This window comes from Geotrypetes seraphini, chromosome 2 (genome assembly GCF_902459505.1).
Source record: "Geotrypetes seraphini chromosome 2, aGeoSer1.1, whole genome shotgun sequence".
In the NCBI taxonomy this organism is placed as follows: Eukaryota; Metazoa; Chordata; class Amphibia; order Gymnophiona; family Dermophiidae; genus Geotrypetes; species Geotrypetes seraphini.
Genome location: NC_047085.1, coordinates 100358087 through 100381346, shown reverse-complemented (window position 1 = coordinate 100381346; position 23260 = coordinate 100358087). Strand labels below are relative to the sequence as shown.

The following is a 23260-nucleotide window of genomic DNA, read 5'->3' as shown; positions in this document are numbered from 1 at the left end:
TTTTACAAATACAACAAAGGAAAAATAAAATCTTAATTGGAAACAAAAAGGTATAAAAGAAACAAGTGATCAAACTCAGAGTTTAATAATCTAATTTTAACAAGCTTATAGTCCACAAATAAGAAGACAAAATGGGGGTGAAAATCATGGAAAACTGACTTAAACCAAGAAATAATACTGTACACTTAATAATGAAAATAGGATATAAATACTCATTTAACAATCTAAATATTTATCTGAATATAACATGGAATTTGTGGACCAATTATAATAGGAAATTTCTAATTTTACAAAGTTACTCCTTTACCTTCAAGAAAGGATCTTAGCTGATCATCATAAAACGCTTAATGAACATCCTGCAAGGAAATTATACATTTACAAGGGAAACAGAGTTGAAATGTCACCTCTAAAAAAAAAAAAAAAGAATTAAATTCAAAACTTGTTTTCTTCTAGCTTGTGCCCTTCCATCTAGAAACATCTGGAAAAACAGAAACCTTAACCCCATAGGTTTATGCCCTCATTTTATAATACAATTTTAAATAAGCCTCTTCTATCTTGTAGAAAACCCAGAGTCACTTTTAGGGTAGATCTGCTTTTTATTTCTTCTGTTGATGATTTCAAAACAGCAGATGCTCCAATGGAGCATTACTTTCTGAAGAGGAGATAGTTCCTGGGTAACCCAAAACAGTAACGAGAAACTGAGTAATAATGTATTTTTTTAAATTAGCTTTGAAGGTAACCCTTGTTCAAAGTCTGGTTTTCTATTTAACACAGTATGGGTACCATCAGATACAGACTGCTCTTTGACACTTTTTGATAGACATCCGACAAGAGAGTGTCGGTGACCCTTGAAGGAGCCGCCAAAACACAGCCCTGTATTGGGTCTTTTTTTTAATTTGTCGGTGTTTTGCTAATAAAAGTTATATTTTACACTCATGTGCACATAACCTCTAGGTTTCTCCCCCCTCTACTTCCGTGTGTTCTTCGGTTTTACTCCTTCGGCTTTATTTGGGATTTTTGTTTTGTTTTTCTGTGCACGAATAGTGTCGGCTACCACTAACTACCCCATATATCTTATCTGTGAAAAGGCTTCTGCCAGACTCCCATATGGGGTAGGTGCCCTATTCGCAACTACACGTCACCCTTACTATTGCCCACCTGCAGTCCCATCTCTCTCGCCTCAGTGCCCTCTGGGAACTGTAGTTCCTTCGCACGGCCAGGCCCAATTGAAGGCCGAAGAAAATAAACATTTCCTAGGACCAGCGGAGCGGCCTCGCCCGGACAACCGCGTCTCCTTCACCAGCTGAAACAGTGCAAAAAAGCGGGAGGAAAGCCAATGAACTTATTCCTTCCGCTCCGTTACCTGCCTCACAAGCTATGCGAGTGGTACTCCGGGGGAACGACTACCTCTAAACATCACCACCGCGGTCGCCACACAGATGAGTTTAGAGCGACAGAAGTGCACCACTACACGCAGTCTGTCCCCCTTCCCTGGTGCCACAACAGCAAGAAACCCTCGCTGGTTCAGCCCTGGAAACAGGCAGCTGTTTCTCACCTCAAACATGAGCGCCAGCAGAAAGAGCATAGCCACGCAGGACACGATGTCCGCATGGTTCTGCTGCACGAACTCCTGGCTCAGCACCGGAGGGTTCTTGTTGGCTTTGCGGCCCCGGAGGCCCATGGCGGCGAAAAGAAGCTGCGAGGTACTAAAACACCACGTCTGCAACTGGCAACGCCGGCCCCAGTTCCCAGACACGGAGGAGGAGGTTAGTGCCACGCATGCGCTCTATCTACTGACCAGGCAGCCAGAATCAGTCACTGCTTTCTGGGCGTTTGCGCCACCTGCTGGCAGGAGGAATTCCTTATCCGTATCATAGTCTGGAGGAGCTCCAGCTGCTTGTCGTTCTCCTCCAACACTAATGTGGACCCCTTATTGGTGGAGTGCTATAACTATTAAGGTGTCACGGTACCTAGCAGGGTTTCTAAAGAAGACTTATTTCCCGTGACTTTTTATACATTGAAACATTACGGTAGATAAGGCCAAATGGCACCAGCCAGTCAATCCATCAGCATTATCCACTGCCTCTTCTGCTCCCTAAGAGATTCCACTCTATAGAAATGATAGTTATTCATGAATATATAGTGATGCCATCCATTTTATTGGACTAACTTAATCCACCAGCTTTCAGGAGTTAACACTCCATGCCTCAAAGCTCCTAAACTCCACTCCCCCTCATATGTCCCTAGATCATACATAGAAACATGAAGGCAGGTAAAAGCCAAATGATCCATCTAGTCTGCCTGTTCACAATATCCATCTTCCCAAGAGTGCCCACATGCTTGTTCCACACTTTCTTTAATTCAGTCTTTGTCTCTACCATGGGTGTCAGAAGGGGGGGAGCCATGATTTTTTTTTTTAATTTTATTTATTTATTCAATTTTCTATACCGTTCTCCCAAGGGAGCTCAGAACAGTTTACATTAATTTATTCAGGTACTCAAGCATTTTTCCCTATCTGTCCCAGCAGGCTCACAATCTATCTAATGTACCTGGGGCAATGGGGGGATTAAGTGACTTGCCTAGGGTCACAAGGAGCAGCATGGGTTTGAACCCCCAACCTCAGGGTGCTGAGGCTGTAGCTTTAACCACTGCACCACACACACACATGAGTGCCATGACACCCCCAAAAATCTCCCACACCCTGCTATTGCTGTTTCAGCAGTGGCAAAACAAAGATAAAGGCTGGATCTGGAACTGAAAGTGATGTCAGAAGGGGGCAGGGCCAGCGCTACAAGGATGAACATAGAGGCTCCACAATGTCTTTATTTTTAATTTTTATTCCCTGCTGTTTCTATTCTAGGCAGATTACAATACTACATACATAGTTTAAGATGTGACAACATAATAATCAGGAGTAACAAATACAGGGTGGGTGAGATTTATAGGTATGATACCAAAATCTGCAAGAGTAGACATGAAGAAACCTTGAGGCACACCACTAGTAACATCCCTCTCCTCAGAATAAACTCCTTTGATCACTACCCTCCGATGCTTTCCACTCAACCAGTTCCTGACCCAGTCTATCACTTTGGGGCCCATACCATACCAAGGGCACTCAGTTTATTTATGCCTGTGTGGAATAATGTCAAAAACTTTCCTAAAATCTAAATACACCACATCTAGTTCTCTTCCTCTATCCAATTCTCTGGTTACCCAGTCAAAGAAATTGATCAGATTTAAAAACATAAGAATTGCCATACTGGGACAGACCAAAGGTCCATCAAGCCCAGTATCCTGTTTCCAATAGTAGCCAATCGAGGTCCCAAGTAGCTAGCTAGATCAAAAGTAGTAGACAGATTTTATGCCGCTTATCCTAGGAATAAGCTGTGGATTTCCCCAAGCCATCTCAATGATGGCCTATGGACTTCTCTTTTAGGAAATTATCCAACCCACTAAGATAACTGATTTTACCACATTCTTCGTTAACAAATTCCAGAGTTTAACTACACATTGTGTGAAGAAATATTTTCTCCGGTTTGTTTTAAACCTTAGGGCTCCTTTTACGAAGCCGCATTTAGCGGTTTAACGCACGTAAGAGCATTCGCTAATTTGCTGGCCACGTTAGCCGCTACCTTCTCCTCTTGAGCAGGCAGTAGTTTTTTGGCTAGCGCGGGGGTTAGCACGCGCTAAAAAGTTGCGTGTGATAAAGCTGCTAATGCGGCTTCGTAAAAAGAGCCCTTAGTAGAAAGAGTAAACAAGCAATTCACATCTATCCTGTCCACTCCAATCATTATTTTATAGCTCTCTATCATATCACCCTTGAGCTGTCTCTTCTCCAAGCTGAAGAGACCTAGCCGCTTTAGTCTTTCCTCATAGGGAAGTCATTCCATCCCTTTTATCATTTTCATCACCATTCTCTGTACCTTTTCTAATTCTGTTATATCTTTTTTGAGATACAGCAATTTGAATCTTGGAGTTTATCCATAAAGATTGATTCGTTGATTTATTTATTGGAATAGGTGTTAAATTACTAATGTATCTCAATGTTTTCCATGTGTCTGATAAAATTCTGTTTTCTTTGTATTTTCTAGGTATTTTAATACTAGGAACAAGAGCTAAATTTAAAGGAAACAAAAGACGCCATTCTAAATATAACCAATCAGGTGCATTATCAATGAGTTCTGGGAGGATCCAATACATACCCTGACGCAAAATATAGGCTTGATGATACCTATAAAAATTTGGAAAATTTACCCCACCCTCCTCAATTGGCTTTTGAAGAGATACTAAAGCAATTCTAGGCATTTTACCAAGCCAAAGAAACTTCATAAGGATACCATTAAGCTTTTTGTAAAAGGACCCCTGAAAAAAACTGGTATCATACTCATTTGATAACAAACTACAGACAGTATCATCATCTTAATATTTTGAACTCTTCCCCACCAAGAAAGATGTAAAGGATTCCATTGCTCACATAACTCTGTAACTCTTTTTAATAAAAGTTTTTCATTCTCTTTTACTGTGTCATCAAGAGTATTTTTTATCATAATACCTAAATATTTTAATCCATCATCCTTCCATATAAATGGAAAAGAATCAAATAATCCTTTAGAACAATGCACATTTAGAGGAAGAATTTCTGACTTATTCCAATTTATTTTGTATCCTGAAAATTTCCCAAATGTATCAATCAATTCTAACAAACATGGGATGGTAGTTTATGGATTTCTCAAATAAAGCAGAATGTCATCTGCATATCCTGAAACTTTATATTCCCAATCTGAATGAGGAATATCCTGTATCCCCTTTGCTTGTTGAATGGCTAGTAATAAGGGTTCTAATACAACATCGAACAGCAAAGGAGATAAAGGACAGCCTTGTCTAACTCCCCTCTGCAAATTAAAACTCTCAGATAAATTATTGTTAATATTCAATCTTGCAGAAGGGGAGCTATATAATAGAGAGTTGCGCGGGGACAGAAATCCCACCTGTCCCCGTGAGGAATCCCTCCATCCCCACCCGTCCCCACGAGGAATCCCCTCCATCCCCACCCGTCCCCGCGAGGAATCCCCTCTTGTCCCCACCGGTCCCTATAAACTTCAGAAATAGTTATTTCATTTAATTATGCTACTGAATTAAAGGCTCTGGTAGAAACCCATTTACAAATAAGTAAAGAGACTTTATTAATTTGGAAATATTAATTGGGAAGAATACATACTTTGTAAACGGGTTTCTACTAGAGCCTCTAATGTTTATAAATTTTTATCAACACAACTAATATACTACTTTATCCTGAAGCAAAAAAAAAGAATTTTTTTCCTACCTTTGTTGCCTGGTTTCTGCTTTCCTCATGTTCTCATTTAATTCCTTCCATCCACTATCTCTCTTCTCTCTGCGTCTTCCATTTGCTCTGTTACTGTGCCTCTCCCTTTCTCCCCCCTTCCAAATTGGTCTGGCACCCATCTTCTTCCCTTCGCTCCCCCCATAGTCTGGCATTTCTGACTTCTTCCCTGCCAGCGTCTTCGCCCCACTCTCTCTTCCCCATTTCCCTTCAGCGTCTTCTCCACACTCTCTCTTCCCCATTTCCCTTAAGCATCTTCTCCCCACTCTGTCTTCCCCATTTCCTTTCAGCGTCCTTCTCCCCCCATCTTCCCCATGTCCTGCCAGCGTCCTTCTCCTCCCTGTCTTCCCCATGTCCTTTCAGCGTCCTTCTCCCCGTCTTCCCCATGTCCTTTCAGCATTCTTCTCCCCTCTGTCTTCCCCATGTCATTTCAGCGTCCTTATCCCCCCTCTGTCTTCCCCAATGCTTTCAGCATCCTTCTCCCCCCTCAGTTTTACCCATTTCCCTTAAGCGTCTTTTCCTCTCCACTCCACCTTTTCTCCCTTTCTCCCTCCCTGCCCCTTACCTTCGTGGCGCTTCCCCGCCCGCCCGACAACAGAACAGGCCCGGTCTGACAAACCTCCCTGCCCTGAATCCAGCTGCTGTAAGAAGATAATTTAGATTCACGGCTACAGGGCAGGGAGGTTTGTTGGACCGGGCCTGTTGTCGATCGGTCGTGGGGAAAACGCCACGAAGGTAAGGTGGCCAGCTCTGCACCCCCCCTAAGGCTGCCCCGGGGCGGACCTTCCACTCCCGCCCCCCCCCCCCCTTGGTACGCCACTGCCTTGAATTTTTTCTACCTGCCCTGCTGCAGCACAAAGCCGACCGGAAGTCTTCCCGATGTCAGCGCTGACGTCGGAGGGAGGGAAGGCTTTGCTTAAGTCTTCCCTCTGACGTCAGCACTGACATCGTGGAAGACTTCCGGTCGGCTGTGTGCTGCGGCTGGGCAGGTAGGAAAAAGAAGACGAGCCTCGTGGCTCGAGTGCATCCGAGCCCGCAGGAAGCCCGCGACCCTAGGGGGTGTCCCCATGACCCTAGAGGGCGTCCCCACGGGATCCATGTGATCCTAAGGGGCGTCCCCACGGGATCCCCATGACCAGAAGGGGGAACCTGCGTGATTCCCGTCGTCCCCGTTCCCGTGCAGCTCTCTACTATACAATGTTTTAATCATTTGTATAAATCCAGATCCTAAACCAAACCAGTCTAATGTTTGATACATAAAATTCCATTCAACTCTATCAAAAGCTTTCTCCGCATCCAAAGAAACAGAAAAAGTCGGATCTTTCATATTTTTAGTTAAATTTAACATATGCAATGCTAATCTAGAATTATTAGAAGAATGTCTTTTAGCAACAAATCCTGTTTGGTGCATATCAATAATATAAGGGAGAGCCTTAGCTAAGCGTAAAGCCAATATCTTAGCCAAAAGTTTTCCATCCACATTTATTAAAGAGATAGGCCTGTAATTTGAAACCAAAGTAGAATCTCTGTTTGGCTTTGGCAACACAATAGTTAATGATTCAGCCATAGTACCTTTAATACAACCTTTAGTAAGTTGTGACCTATATAAATTTAACAAATGAGGTAAAAGAGTAATTTGAAATGATTTATAGAATTCTACCGTGAAACCATCACCACCTGAAGCGGATCCAACTCTCGTTCCAATAATTAAGTTTAAAAATTCTAATCCATCTTTTTCCCTGTCATCATAAGGCTCAGAAGAATATAGGTCTTTATAAAATTTTAAAAATTGACTTAATATATTTCCAATCTGATTATGTGTAATACCTTTATCATCTTTAATTGCAACAATATTCTTTCTTTTCTTTGCTTTAAGATAATTAGCCAATAATCTTCCCGCCTTATTTGAATTTCCATAATACATAGTTTGTTTGGAGAACAAATCTTTCCTAATTAATTTTGAAGATAATTCATTATATTTACCTTTTGCTTTTAAAAGAGCCTGTAAAGTGTTATGCTCCCATTTAGTAATCAATTTAGATTCTAATAATTTAATTTCCTTTTCCAATTCAGCATATTGCATTTTAAATTGTTTTCTAATATAAGCAGAATATGAAATTATAGAACCTCTCATGGTAGCCTTAAAAGCATCCCATAAATTTTCCATGGAAACATCTTCAGTTGAATTGAAATGGAAAAATTCACTAATTTGTATTTTAAAATCTTCAAGGAATTTTGCATCCAAAAGCAGTGTATTATCAAATCTCCAAACAGGTCTACTATACTCTTGTTGATCTAATTGTATCTCAATCCATACACCCGCATGATCAGATACAATAATTGGATCTATGGAAGCTGTAATCACTTGTTGAACTATTTGAGTGGAGACGAAAATATAATCTATTCTTGAAAAAGACTTATGAACCTGTGAACAAAAGGAAAATTCCCGATCATTAAAATGAAGAATACGCCAAATATCTTTTAAATCACATGAATGAACCAAATTATCTAACCCTAAAGATTTTATATTTTTACATGGTTTTTTTTTATCTATTAAAGGATCCATAACAGCATTAAAATCTCCAGCCACCACTATTTTAGAAGCAGCCAGTAGGAGTATCAACCTCTGTAATGATTTAAAGAATTCCTGTTGACCTGAATTAGGGGCGTAAATATTTAACAAAGTCAGGGTATTATTTCCCATACTCATATCTACATGCAACCATCTACCTAAAGGGTCTGAATTTACTAACTGAAAATTGGCAGTACATTTTTTATTAATAAGAACAGCTACCCCTGCTTTTTTTCCTACTGCAGGGGCAAAAAAACATTTCTTCACCCAACCCCCTTCCAATTTCTTTGACTCCACCATATTCAGATGGGTCTCTTGAATATAGTAGACATCAGCACTCAGTTTTTTTCAAATAAGCTAATATTTTTTTCCTTTTGATCTGGTGATTAAGGCCATTAACATTAAGTGAGAAAACTTTAACAGTCATCATGGTAATTAAAAACAATATTATTATTTGAAATCATGAAACTGAAATAAATTTGGATCTCAAAAGCAGACACCATTTTCCTTAATTTAAACTTTTGAGACTGAACACTACCCCATTTTAACCCACCACCTTCCCCCTTCCCCCCACCCCAACCCCCCTACAGAATGATAAATGTGTAAACTTGAAAACACACATATTTGATCAGGTAAAAGAGAATTCCCCCCATAGAAAAAATCAAAAACAATTGATCTTTAACAATAAGTTACATTAAGAAATATAGATAAATAATTAATCTCTTTCCAAATAACCCCAGTAAACCAAACCAAATCCCTTAAAATAAATATGTTATGAGATATAAAAACAAAGTCAGAAAATTATGTTGAAAACCTCAAAAATTATTGTTATATTTAAGTATCCCATATGAAAACTTTCATCATTCATAAATTTTGACAAAATCCTGAATGAATGAAAGAAATAATTTAATCAAAGTAAAAAATCTTGTAAAGTATAAGCAAAGTAATATAAAATAATACCTATATGAGAATACTCATCAAAAAGTAATAAATGAGAAAAATAACAAACTAAGCACCCAAATATCATGAACTATTGATTACATCACTTTTATCCATGACATTTAAATCACCCTATATCAATATATAAGAAATAATATCATCCCCTTGAATACCTTCATAAAAGCTACAGTTGCTTCAAAAACTGTCATCATGGTAATAATTTCTTAACCCCATAAAAGGACATTTCAAATATAAATCATTCTCTACACTGATCCACTAAACTTTAAAAATAACTGTATTTAAAGCTCAAATTAAATAATACAGATATATGCACATTTCAAATAAGTTAAGTTTTAAAACACAATTCCTGGAAGACAATATATTAAAGTAAAAGAATTTATGAACTCATAGGTTCTTCTTGCTTCTGTAAGAAATCCTGTAAATCTTCTGGTTCCTTAAAATTTGATGTTTTGTTCTTGTAAGTCACTCTCATCATCGCCAGATAAATCAGCCCATATTTTGCTCCTATTCTTCTTAGCTGCGGTCTTAGGTCTAGAAATCTCTTTCTCTTAGCTGCAGTGGCAGGAGCAAAATCCGGTACAAGATGTATACGAGAATCCTGAAACTTTTATTTTCTTTAGCCAGCCGAACAATATCCAGTACTTGCTGATGTCTTAAGAGCTTGAATATTACTGGACGAGGTCCCCTTTGATTATCACGCCTCCTAGATGGTATCCTATGAGCTCTTTCAATTTCAAGAGGATATTTCATGTTGATTGGGAGGATTTAGGGAGGAGGTTCTCCAAAAAGGAAGCAATATTATTCTTTTCTGCCCCTTCCGGTAGCCCTAGTAATCTTAAATTATTCCTCCTCTCCCTATTACAACAATCTTCCAGCATTTGAGTAAGTATTTCAATCCTCTTTTGTACCGGCTTCATTTGAAATAAATCCGTTTCAACTCTCAGCATTCTATCATTGAGATTTACGATTTTATTCTCAACTAATTCCATTTTCCTGTTAAGAATAACCATCTCATCTTTAACCTCCTTAATGTTTTTAGAGTTTTTCAGAAACAATTTCTCTAATTGCTCTGAGCTCCCGGAGGATTTCAATATTGTCCATATTTTCTTTCACTGCTTGGTTTTTCGAAGGAGTCGGAGGCTCAGGTTTTGCTCTTTTGGCACTAACCATTACAGCAAAAGCTGAACCAGCCTTATTATTCTTGCCAGACGCCATAGGTTAACAAAACCTTTCTGTATCAGACAGAAAAAAAAAATCAATTTTTGTAACCTATATAATATATCAAAAGATCTTTCGGGACGGAGCTCACCGTTCACCCGACCACTGTCATGCGCTTCCAAGTCACGTCCCTTTAGATTATCTTCTTATATCAATATCACAATAGTACTTAGCTCAGGTATAGATATACTACCCAGCCATCTGGAAACGACGGAAGATCTCCTTTTCGCTTTTTTTATACACAATAGAGCTTTTTCAGGAACAATATAGTTACTTTTGTCAGCACTAAACAATAAAGCATAAGAGAAATATCATTATAAATAGATCTAAATGTTAACAGAATATCCTACTTGCTAACTCTTGCCATTAAGAAAAGCTCCGGGGAACAGCCAACGGTTGATTCACCATGTTACAATCCTCTTATTTTTAATTTTTATCAACTACATTCTTTAAAAACTCTTTAAAAAATTTTTCCAATCACTGTATCTTGTATATATCACTATTTATTAAAAAAATTACAAATTATTAATTATTTTTAAATTAGAACAATTATATTTTGAATTCTTTTATTTATTTATTTATTTTATTTTATACATCGTGACTTGTTCTTTTGGTGGTATAACTGTGAGCACTTGAGATCCACAATAAATCTTTGAATGAACTCAATTTAATGAATGATATTTTGGATTTGAATTCTTGAACATGGTGCTAGCATAGTATAGTAAGATGAGTGTGTATATGCAAGGTTTTGTGTTGCTATAATAAAACCCTTAGCGCGCATGCACACTTCAATCTCTGTGTTTCCGTGGTGCCGTGCCACCGCATGCATAGAAGGCGCCTGTGGCGATTTGTGACGAGTGTGGCGGTTTCCCTGGTAGCGGTTTGTGACGCGTGCGGCAGTTTCCCCAGCTGAAAAAGGAGCCTGCGGCGGTTTCCCTATTGCTACAAGGAGCCTGCGGCAGGTCCTGTTTCAGAAAACACGGGAGACTTATCAGATAAAAGCAGGGAAGGGGTGCTACTGGACAGGGGGAGCAGGGATGAGGTACTGCTGGACAGGGGGGGAGGTAAAAGGAAGGGAGAAGGGCTACTGCTGGACAGGGAGAGTAGGGATGGGGTGCAGCTGGACATGGGGAGATAAAAGGAAGGGAGAAGCGCTACTGCTGGACAGGAGGAGCAGAGAAGGGGTGCTGCTGGACAGGGAGGAGGTAAAAGGAAGGGAGAAGGGTTACTGCTGGACAGGGGGAGCAGGAAGCAAAGAAAGAAATAAAGAAATGCCTCAGTACCCCATAGTGCTAAAAGTTTACACATCTATTCTAGCACCCGTTAATGTAATGTGTAGGGATGGAACGCAGCAAACACACACACGCAGGATATGAGTTGGGATGGAGGATATGAGTTGGGATGGTGGCTAGCTCTGAGTCCCTTTTATTATGCTTCTAAGCTAATGAAATCATAGTAACTCCCTCATTTACACATCTAATGAATGGCGGATCAAAGGTACATGCTTTTACATTGGTGGATACAAAGGTACATGCTTTTATATCGTGATCACCCTCCAACTCAGCACTTAGACAATACCTGTGTTTTTGCACATCCTCAATGCCTGTCAGCTGATGTCCTTTCCAAATCTGGACTGCTTAAATAAGATAGGGGTTAATATGTGACAGGGGTCTTGTGATAAGAGGGGAGGGGGGAATGCCTCAGCATTCTGTCACAAGGTGCTAACATTTTCCCTTGCTTTAGAATGGCTACGTGGCAAGCGGGAATGGGAATGATTCATAATTCTTTCACAGGGCCTCATAATATCAGTGTGCTGATATTATCACTGTTTCAGAACATTACTACAGTAATGGGCTTAAACACTAGTAACTTAGGGCTAGATTCACAAAGCAAACCGATCGTGTACCAATCGGTTTGCGACCCCTTAGCGACCAAATTTCCCCCTGGCCCGATTCACTTACCTCTCTGCCGACCATCCTCCGATCCATGCATGCAAATGAGGTGAAACGCATGCAAAGTAGGCAGGGATGCAATTCATAACACAAAATTTCACATCCAACTGGGCTGGCTGATCAACTGAAGAAGCGACTGCTTGGAGACCAGTCGAAAACGTCTTTCCGATCCTGCTCTCTGCCCTGCTCTGCCCAGATCTCTTGTCTCCTGCCACACCCCGAATGCCATCCTGCTCTGCCCCGGGTCTCCCGAAAGCCGCCATGCTCTGCCCTGTGTCTCCCGAATGCCACCCTGCTCTGCCCCGCCCCATGTCTCCCGAATGTCGTCCTCTGCCTCGTGTCTCCTGAATGCCACCCTGCACTGCCCCATGTCTCCCGAATGCCGCCCTGCTCTGCCCCGCACTGCTTCATTCAGCACAATCTCATGACTCCCTGTAGCTGTGAAAAGTCTTATCTTATGCAGTATAAACTCCTGCCCTTCCCCAAATCTCTCCTGCCCTTTCCCGCTCTGCTAGCCCGGGGTTTTAACCCACAGGTTAAAACCACAGGTTCGTAAGGCTAAAAACTAGTAAAAAAAAAAAAATAAGGAAAGTTAAAATAAAAAAAAAAAGGTTGTGGTTCGGATGGCCATGCGCAGACCATCTACAGAGGGTCTGTGCATGCGTGGGGATCACACAACGGTGATCCGTGCTGGCAGATGGGGATATTCCTCCGATCGCTCCCATCTGCATATTTTAGCTTCCAGAATTCATCGGATCTGCCCGGATTGGGCCCGATCGGGCAGGTTGATGAATCTAGCCCTATATAATGGGCTAATAATTGTTAATTAGCAATAATTGGCACTAAGTAGTGTTAATGGGTGCTTACTGGCACCAATTAGCAGTTATACATGTAACTGACTTTATTTATTTATTAACTGCCTTTATGAAGAGATTCATCCAAGGTGGTGTACAGCAAGTACAATTCAACATAAAACTTAGGACTTTAGTCGGTATTTGTAACATGTGCCTGCAAAATCCATAGTATAGCAAGGGAAGGTGTTGGATCAGGAAGGGGCTTGGGTGGGTCAAGTGCATGTACAGAGCTTGTGTGCACATGTTACAGAATACATGCAATTAGTTGCCTAACTGTCTACAGTTTGGGCATAAAAGCAGCCCTACGCTAGTGTTCTCTAATAGCAGTTCCACATAGAACAGGCATTATAGAATTGACACTTTGGTTTAAAATTAGTAAATGGTGCACAAAAATCATAGCTGAAAACACCCCAATGCTGAACAATATTTTATAAAGGGCACTCTGGGATGGATGCCCTTTAAAGAACAGCACTCAGTGCCAGAATCAGTGGCCAACTTTGGGCATGAGCATTTATAATAACTGAAACCAGGTGTAAATCCTGGTAGCAAGTTGGGCATGGATCCCTCAATTCTATAATACTGTGTGCATTTTATGGAAACATCCCTGACCTTCCTATGTCCTTCCCATCTTTACACCCCCTTTTCAGATCTGCATAGAAATATTTAGGCGCTATTCTATAACAGGGCACATAAGTGTAGTTCTGTGCAGATCTGCCATTTTTGGGTCCTTCATTTTGCTTTTCCGCTGAAAAAATCAGCATAGAAATAGCACATAATGCTATGCGCCATATATATATTCCTTAGACAGTGTCTAAATGTTTGTTGCCTAATATTTGGTGACCTTTCTTGATCTACCCAGAGAGTTTGTTTTCTGTTTCTGGTATTCAGTTTTACCTTCTGTTTTGGGTACTGTCATTTTTGGAAGTTGTACTCAGTAAGAGTATCTGTATAGATTTGTCTAAATAGATTTTCGCTCTTTCATAGTCCAAAACAGTACAAACATAAGATAAAATAATTGTGGTTATAGATATAGAAAACCATTTATAATTTTAAAGTAGCATTCTGGTGCATCTGCAAAAAAGATATAAGCGGTCTTCTGTTAGAAACGTAGTTGTTTATTTTGATTTGCTAACTCATTAACTTGCTGCTTGTTTGCTGTTTCAGAATTTTTGTTTCATCATTCATAAATTGCTTTTCCATTTGAGTGGGGGCTCTTTATCTTGTACTGTGGAAAGAAAAACATTGTGATTATATAAAATGCATGAGAACCATGGATTAACATCGTTATGTATAAACATTATATGATGCCATGTTTCCCTCTTTGGAGCCGACATCAATGGCAGAGACGCATGGAAAGTGTGTGTGAAGTATGTGTGTTCCACCATAACTCTGAAATGCATGGACAGAGTTCAACATGGTACACTTCTCCCTCCATATTCACGGGGGATGCGGGCAGAACATAGGTGCAAATATGGAAAAACCGCAAATAACTTTTTTAACGTTATTCGCGGTTTTTAGAAAAAGCTGTTTTTTTGTATTGAAACCGCAAATAACTTTTCTAATGTTATTCACGGTTTTTTGAAACAAACAGTGATTTTCTGGGATTAGAGCAAACAAGCAGCGATTCCCAGCGATTTACAAAGAATAGAGGCCTAAGAGCAGGCAAGCAATGATTTTCTGGGCTTGGAGCAGACAAGCAGCGATTCCCAAAGACTAGAGGGCTAGGAGCAGGCAAGCAGCGATTACCAGCGATTCAAAGAGAATTCAGGGCTTAGGAAAGCATGCAGACAAGCAGTGATTCCAAGCGATTTTCTCCATGCATGCTAGGAAGAAGCCTTTCTTTCTATGGATGCTGGGAAGCAGCAAATTTGTGGGAGAAAGTTTATAAGCAGCGATTTTCAGAATTAATGGTAAGCAATAAACTTTTTTATCAGTTCAGTATGGTACAGTAAAAGGAAAAAGTACTTTAATGATGATGTAATTTTGGGGGGCGGAGTCAGCGGCTGAAAAATCACGAATAAGCGAATCCACAGATAGGGGAACCGCGGATATGGAGGGAGAAGTGTATACATATTACTATCTGGAGAAAAATATTGGGGGGCGGGAAGGGGGTGACATTTAAAATTTTTCAATAACAACAGATATTACTGTCTACCCCATAGTTTTCGGGCTTGCTGAGATAAATACTGACACTCCCGATGCCATTTAACTCCAAGACCCTTCATTACCCCCTCCCAATCAATCACGCTGCAGCATCCTAAATAATCAGCAGGTCCCCAAACCTATAAAAATCAATTTTTGTTAACAACAGGCTCTGTATTACCATCCAAAAATCAGACATAAGCAACACAGATCCTAACTTACTCAAAAGATGAAGCTGATAAAAAGATATTAACAACCGGATATATCTAATTTTGATCAATAAGTTAGTAACAGGAATTTGCCCAAATTCCTATTAAGATATTTTACCACAAAATCCACATTTTATATTTTATAATAGAGGGGAATACAGAATCTAAGTGTCTTCCCACATAATATCATCAGCTCATTCTGTCCCAAAGAATAAGCAGGGGTTAAGCTGTAACCACTTACAAATACAAAAGGAATCACAGAACCGTCACTATTTGTTGTCAGAGAACAGCTTTCAACTCAAATGAACTTGACAGCCACTCATACATTTTAAGTCATCATTTACAACCTACTTCACTAAGCTTTTTTTCCTTCATAGTCAGAAAATCAGAGAGAATACCTAGTGCATCTGAAGAAGTTATTTAACAAATCACTAGCATAGGTCAGATGTAAATACATTTCTTGCAACAGTCAGGAAAAATCACTTACATATTTTGCCTTCCCTTTGCAACTTCTGTAAGTGATGAGTGAGATTAATTTCTGCTGCTTTATGCAAGTGCTCTGGAGTAGCCTAGAAAAGCAAATAAACTGTGAAAATGTGGCACAAATATATATATATATATATATATATATATATATATATATATATATATCATACACACACACACACATACATAACTAACCACCATTTTTACTGAAAAGTTTCCAAAAAAATGTAAGATTCAAATACTGGGATCTACAGCTAACAGAAGGGAAGGGCAGCTGGAACTGAAAGACAGATGTCATTGTTTTTTTTAGGGGGGAAACAAATACAGTGGCAGGACTTGTGCACAGAGATAGGTATAACCTGTGAGGAGAAGTAGGTAGAGTCCTAAACAAGGGCATAGTCGAGTTGACCTGTATGTTCTGCACAGAACAGCAGTAATATATAACCACCATTCTGGGCAGATTAGATGGACCATGCTAGTCTTCTGTCTCTTATTATGTATATTTAAGTGGATCAGGCTAGATAGGAACAAACTTAAGCAAACAATTTAGAAAATACATGGGGCTAGTTATCTAAATTTAGCTGGTCAAATTCTGGATAGGCCTAGATTTGTCCAACTTGTACTCAAGAACCATCTCCATTCTACCTGCTCAATGATAAATAAATTCTTCCTCTTCCCCAGCAGCTCAAGTCCTGCATAGCCAATACAAAGTCTGGGGCTGAGTGTCTCTTATCCCTCCTATCTAGTGTCAAAGTCCAGGGATAACAGTTCATTTGATTCCCTTTTTTTCTTACTTAACTGAAAATCAGTATCAGTTTGACACCCATTTCTACCATCAGTGCCCCTGAAAACCCATTCAGAAAGAGCGGTGTTGGTGTTGGGGGGGGGGGGGAGCAGACATAGTGACTAAGCTCTTCCCCCCAGCTTCAGCAGGGCATTTCTAGAAAAATAAAGTTACTCATCAGTAGCAGGTATCCTCCAAAGGCAGCGGGACAAGTATTCTCACATGTGAAAGACTTCCCTGACAGAGCCCTGGTGAGGATATAGCCCAGCATTCTATAACATCTAGAAGCCCAAGCAGGCCCCCTCCGCACATGTGTATGCACCTTCCTGCCTGCCCAAGTTGCATTGGATATATTTTTTTTTTAAAGCAAAAATAATATAACTCCTAGGAGAGGTGGAAGGGAACCTGAGAATACTAGTCCTGCTGTCCTCAGAGAACATCTGCTACAGGTGAGTAACTTCTTTTCTCTGAGGACAAGTAAGAGATAGTATAATCACATGTGGGAATCTAGCTACCAGGCTCACCTAAAACAAACAACGGTCAACAGGGACTTGCAATAGCAAGAACAAAAAAAAAATCAATAACACTAATAACCAAAATAGTGCAGTTGTGAAGGTACAGTTTGGAAGAGAAAAGAATGGGCCTATGAGGACAGAGTTGAATTCTAGACTCCAAACAAATTCTGCAGAACTGATTGACCAAACTGGCGGATGCGTTGGATATTCTGGTCAAGGCACTAATGAGATATGAATGTGTGGGCCATCTTGCAGCTTTACAAATCTCTTCAATGGAGATTGACTGTAAGCGGGCTACCAATGTGGCCATGGTTCTGACATTATGAGCAATGACATGACCATCCTGGGAATAAGTGAGAGAGATGCAGTCTGTTAGCCATTTGAACAAAGTGAACTAGAGGCTGAACAGAGATGGGCGGTCGAGAGGTCCACCCGGGTCTGGAAAATAATGGTAGTGTTCATTTTAAGTGGTGTTGATCTTATGCAGATTGGGGTTTTTAAGTTGCCCTTTTCATTGCAGTGGAAGAGCATGGCTTTGGTTTAGAGATATTCAGTGAGAGCATGTTACTGTTAAGCCATTGGCTAATTTTGTCCAGTTTTTGGTTGATTTCTTGGATTTCTCCTGGATCAAGCTTTTGAACGTGGTGTATGAGTTGTATATCGTCAGAATATGTAAAGACTGTAAAACCTATTGATTGAGCTAAGGTTAATAATGGTGATAGAAACAGATTGAATAGGATTGGAGAAAGTATTGAAGCCTGTGGAACTCCAAAGCTGTTGGTGTATGGTTTTGATGTGCAGTTTTCAAGATTAACCTGATAAGAATGTTCTGAAAAGTATGACTTAAACCAATCTAAAACTGTTACCGAAATGCCTATGTTCTGAAGTCTATTTAGCAGTAGATAGTGGTCAACAGTATCGAATGCAGCTGTCAGTTAGAATATACATTTATGTGGATATCTTTTGTTTCATGAGTAAATCAAGGGAAATTTTAGTTTTTTAACCTGCAATTACATCACTTTCTTTTCCAGAGATAAATAAAAAAATTTGACATCGATATGTGAACATTTCTTAAGAAAGAACTGATTATTTCATGAGTGTCCTAATTTTTTCACATGACTAAGTGATCTCACTATTGCATAAAAGACTGAGGTATTGTTGGCATTAGCAATACGTTTGGAATAATATTTCTTTTTTCCTTCTTGGATTAACTTTTATAGAGGGATGCTTTTTCTTTGTATTGGTTCAGTGCTGAGAGGGAATGGTGTCGTCTCCACCGTCTCGCTGAAGAGCGCAATTGTCTTCAAAGTAATAGGAGTTCTGATGTATACCAAGGGGTTTTTTTTGAGGGATGTAGAAGACTTATGATGTTCTAAAGGAACAATGAAGAGTTCATATTATATCTGTCCAAAGGTTTGTTTGGTCTTTGACTGTTAGTGTTTGTCTAGTAGGAGTTCAAAGAATCTTTGATTTTACTGTGATCTCTAAAACAGTAATCTGCCTGTTTTGATTAGATTGTAAGCTCTGTCAAGTAGGGATTGTCTCTTGTGTATTTAATGTACAGTGCTGTGTACATCTAGCAATGCTACAGAAATAATAGGTAGTAGTAGTAGTAAAAAGATGATAGGTAGAGCAGTACAACACAGTCAGTGCCGATGCCTCAATGCCTTAGTGTTGCACTAATTCTGGATGCACCCCATTTTCTCTTGTAACATGACCCAAAGCCACTCCTCATAGGCAGGCATCAGTAAAGGCAGGGCCAGTATTGGTGTGGAGCAGTGGCATAGTAAGAGGGACAGTCCGCCCTGGGCGCTGTGTTTGTGGGAGCATCCATCTTCCTCTCTGCCTCCCCCCCCCCCGGTTCCTTCCCCGCCCCATTACTGTGCTCATACGGTCCTTCCCTTCCCCATACCTCTTTAATGTTCCCAGTGTGAGCAACAACCCCAATATGCTGCTGTGCCTAGGAAGTGATGTCAGAGGAAGAGATGAAGCTGGCGCGAGCAGCAGGTTGGGGTTGCTGCTTGTGTTGGGAACATTAAAGAGATACAGGGAAAGGAAGGGGCGCGCAGGAGCGGCTGGGGGTGAGGGGTGGAGAAGGGGTGAGGCGCAACTGCCCTGGGCGCCTCTCACCCTTAGAAACATAGAAACATGATGGCAGATAAAGGCCAAATGGCCCTTCTAGTCTGCCCTTGCTATGCCTCTGGTGTTGAGAAAGTCTGTGAAGATGTCAGATCCAAATATGAGGTGGGATCCTGGCTTTGGGGAGTCTGGCTCATCAGCACCACTTCAATGGAGGGGTAGCAATCCTCTTGGCACCAATACTTCTAGATACTGTCAACACTGGAGCCCAGGAGCTCCTGGCACCGTGCTTCAAGGATCACCGATGTTGGTTCTTGCCTTAGCTCGGTGCTCAGCATCAGAGTCCTTCAGTGCCGACAAGGTCCACACCTTGGTGCTGGGTGCAAGAACATCCGGCCCAAATGGGTACTATTGGCACCTGATATCATGACAGAGGGAGACCTCTTTGAAATCAATGCGTCTCCAGTGTTCAATGCAGCTCCAGAAGCTGATGAACTGGACTTCTGTATGCCGAAGGGCCTCTCTACTTTTTTGGGTTCTCTTCTGCATTTGAACACAAAGAGAACAATTAGAGGATTTATGGTTAGGGCCTAGGCATTTTAGAGTTCAAGTTCAAGTTTATTAATTTTAATATACCAACCATCGATGGACACCTGGCCGGTTTACAATGTTAAAAATGAAAGGTTAAAAATAAATTATTATAAGGGGAGGGGAAGTGTGAACATTAAATGGACAAATTACAACTACAAACATGAGCTTGAGGGTGAAGGGGGAAGGGAAAGTTAATAATTACATAATTAAAAAAACAAATTAAAAGGAGAGGAAAGAGGGGGAGGATAACACATCAGGAAAGGGGATCGCTTCTTAAAAGCGGTTCATATTTAGTTTGCTAGCTGTTGGAGAAGAAATATTTAAATGCTATGGTATGCGTCTTTGAATAAAAACGCTTTTAGTTTAATCTTGAATTTGTTGAGTGAATTTTCAAGGCGGAGTTGAAGTGGCATAGTGTTCCATAAAGTAGGAGCTACAATGGAGAAATTAGTTTTTCTAGTGTAATAGAATTCTTTGATTGAAGATATGGGCAGTAGATTCTGATCAGCCGATATAAGAGTCCGGGAAGGGCAAAAAGGGATGATAAGTTTATCGATAAATGATGGGAGACGCGAAAGTTTGATTTTGTAGACCAGCATTAAAGTTTTATAGGTGATACGTGGGTAATGGGCAGCTAGTGAGCTTCTCGCAGAATAGGAGCGACATGATCATATTTCCCAACCTGATAGATAAGCTTAATTGCTGTGTTTTGAATGAGCTGCAGACAACGTAATTCTTTTTGGGTAGTTCCGTTATATATAGAGTTACAGTAATCTAAATGAGAAATGACCAGTGAGTGAACGAGGGTTGTAATTGCATCAGTTTCAAGAATTGAGGTTAAGGAATGAATGAGCTGAAGTTTGTGGAAACAGGCTTTTACAACAGAGCTTATCTGGTCATGAAAGGTTAAATCTATGTCTAGAATAACTCCGAGCAATTTTATTTTTGATTCCATTTTTATCGGACAAGATTTAATAAAGATTTGTCCATTTATCATTTCATTGTTTCTGATTGGGAAGAGTATATCACAGGATTTATTGATGTTAAGGGAAAGTCTGTTTATGTGAAGCCAGTCACAGATTTTATCTAGTTTGGTGTCAATTTCTTGTATTTCGCTAATATTTAAAGAATCAACAGGGTGAAGAAATTGGATGTTGTCTGCATAAGCAAAGATAGTAAAGCCAATGGACTGAGCTAAAGTGAGAAGAGGAGCAAGAAAAATATTGAATAGTAAAGGAGAAAGAATAGAGCCTTGAGGAACGCCGAAAGTTTGAATAATGGGAGATGAGATTTTCTCTTTCAAGTAGACTTTGAAATTACGATCTTTGAAATAAAAGGTAAACCATGAGAGGGCTGAACCTGTGATACCGCAGTTCCTGAGACGGTCGATAAGGAGGTGGTGGTCAACATTGTCGAAGGCAGCTGACAAGTCTAGAAAGATAAGAAGGATGGATTTTCAGTGATCATGGAAGTAGTGTATAGTAGAAGTAAGGCCTAGTAGAGATAATTTAGTGGAGTAGTTGGAGCGGAAGCCTGTTTGGTATGGGTGTAGTGCATTGGTTTTGTCGAGGAATTCTGTGAGCTGATTCAGTATGATTTTTTCTAAGTTTAGAAATGAAAGGAGGGTTGGCAATGGGACGAAAGTTTGCTGGCTGAGTGTTGTCTAGATTTTGGTTTTTTATTTTTGGAAAGACTAAAGCAGATTTCCAAGCTTTTGGAACGAGATTAGAAGTGAGACTTTTTGTTATCATTTCCAGAATGAATGGACCGAAAAAAGGAAAGAATTTTTTTAGAATTGAAGGAGGGATGCTTTCTGTTGAGTTATTAGGGGCGTTTATTGATTGGAAGGACTTTGAGGAGCTCTGGTAATGAAGGAGATTTAAAATTAGAAAGAGTGCTGAAAGATAATAGATTTGTCTGGTCTCAGGAATCCAGAGATTGTATGGGTATGGATTGTCCTAGGTTCGATCTGATATCCTTTATTTTCTGATCGAAAAAATTAGCAATTTTTGAGGCTGATGGTTGCAGAAATAAAGGAGGAGGTTTCTTATTTGAGTATGGCCTAATATACCAGCGCCTAACATTAGGATACAAGCTAGGCACCAGTAGGCATGATTCTGTAAATGGTGCCTAGCAATTTACAACCGTGCCAAGTGGTATCTAGGAGTTAAAGCATGTTTATAGAATCAGGCCCAAAGTGGCTGCAAAGCACAAAAAAATTAAAGAAATAAAGTGTGTGAAAAACAGAAAATAATAGGAAAGGGATTAAATATTAAGAAAAAAAGGCCTGCTCTACTTGCTACTAGAACTACTAGACAGGAAGGCAAATTCTCCTCTCAGCGATAGAAAACACGTTGTCTCAGCTCCATGGAGAAAGTGAAATTGAAGGTCCTGCATGACTCAGGCAGGTGGAAAGGGACTTGCCAAAGGCTTCTAGAAGCTGCAGAACCCTGAGAAGCATCTGTACTGGGGTTCCTTCGGGGACATCACCCACATGCAAGAATACTATGCCCTGCTTGTCCTTGAAGAACACTTATTCAGTTCTCCTACTCATTCAGCTTGAAACATCTATCTTGCTACATACTGGCTTAATTACCTTGTATACAATTTTTACAAGCTCCATAGATGTGAAAGATTTGCCTTGATTGTCCTGGAAAGCATTTAATATCTGTTCTTCGCGTGCATTTCTGTGAGAAATATATTCTTGAATTTTAGCTTGAGCACCAAGGACCATGGGACCATGTCCTAAGTAAAAATAAATGTAAAAAACCCAAGAAAATAATACAAATTACATTGTGCAAGTGACTGAAATGTAATAATATACAAGTGAATAAATTACTTTTTTCTTTTAACTAACTTTCTGGAGGGAAAGCTTATAATATGGCAATAAGTATCTGTGTATATGCCAATATCAACATGGTGCTTACTGACTGCTTCATCCCAGAAAAGGCTCAATGAAGTTTACATAAACAGAAGTATAAGCTTATTGATTACAACACTCAAAGCAAAAATATAAGCATGTTGGTTACAACATTCTAAGCCACCTAAACACATCTACCAAATAGCCAGTTTTTCTGTCTTTTATGAAACGAAGAAAAGATTAGATTTTTACCGCGATAATCTTCTTTTCTGTAAGAAGGGTTTTTCTGTTTACTCGTGAAGATTGCAGAAGGCATCATCTACATGTTTCAACTCCACCTCCTTGTGTCATTGGGTAGTGTCCCATCTCCTCAGTTCATACCAAAGTTGTTGATCGCCCCTAAAAAGGAGAAATAACAAGGAAAGCACAAGAAACTCCCCAACCAAATCAAGCCTTTTCAGCTCTTAAATATAGACAATTAATTAAACAGCATGAAACTCAATGCAAAGGTGGACCCAAATACTCCACCTACCTGTGTGCAACCAGCACTAACCTTTATGTACAGCTGTTATAAGCTATCCCATGGGCTTTACTATAGTGAATTATCACATCATGTATTATATTTGTTTGACAGGTGCATCGTTTGCTCTCTCATCAAGCCACAAATTGGGAGGCAGATTTGCGTCCATTGTTACTG

General features: G+C 40.0%; 2 protein-coding genes across 5 annotated transcripts in view; both read right to left on the bottom strand.

Annotated features, from left to right (window-relative positions):
* The window catches only part of TRAM1 (translocation associated membrane protein 1), a 118282-nt gene extending 116463 nt beyond the window's left edge, over positions 1-1819 (bottom strand). Inside the window, exons 1-2 of one of the 4 annotated variants that reach the window (XM_033933413.1) lie at positions 1556-1685; positions 308-356 (exon numbers count right to left, since the gene is read on the bottom strand). Coding sequence is in view for 2 of the 4 variants with exons in the window: in XM_033933412.1 (XP_033789303.1) it covers positions 1556-1681 (126 nt within the window). In the remaining 2 variants the exon portion in view is untranslated. The other 3 variants (XM_033933416.1, XM_033933412.1, XM_033933411.1) reach the window with 3 other exon arrangements.
* A 12100-nt stretch (positions 1820-13919) lies between these two features.
* Positions 13920-23260, bottom strand: part of LACTB2 (lactamase beta 2) — a 67002-nt gene continuing 57661 nt past the window's right edge. The window contains exons 5-7 of the mRNA XM_033934827.1: positions 22300-22448; positions 15736-15817; positions 13920-14122 (exon numbers count right to left, since the gene is read on the bottom strand). Of these exons, the coding sequence (XP_033790718.1) occupies positions 14079-14122; positions 15736-15817; positions 22300-22448 (275 nt within the window). The 3' untranslated portion in view covers positions 13920-14078. The remainder of the gene's footprint in view (positions 14123-15735; positions 15818-22299; positions 22449-23260) is intronic.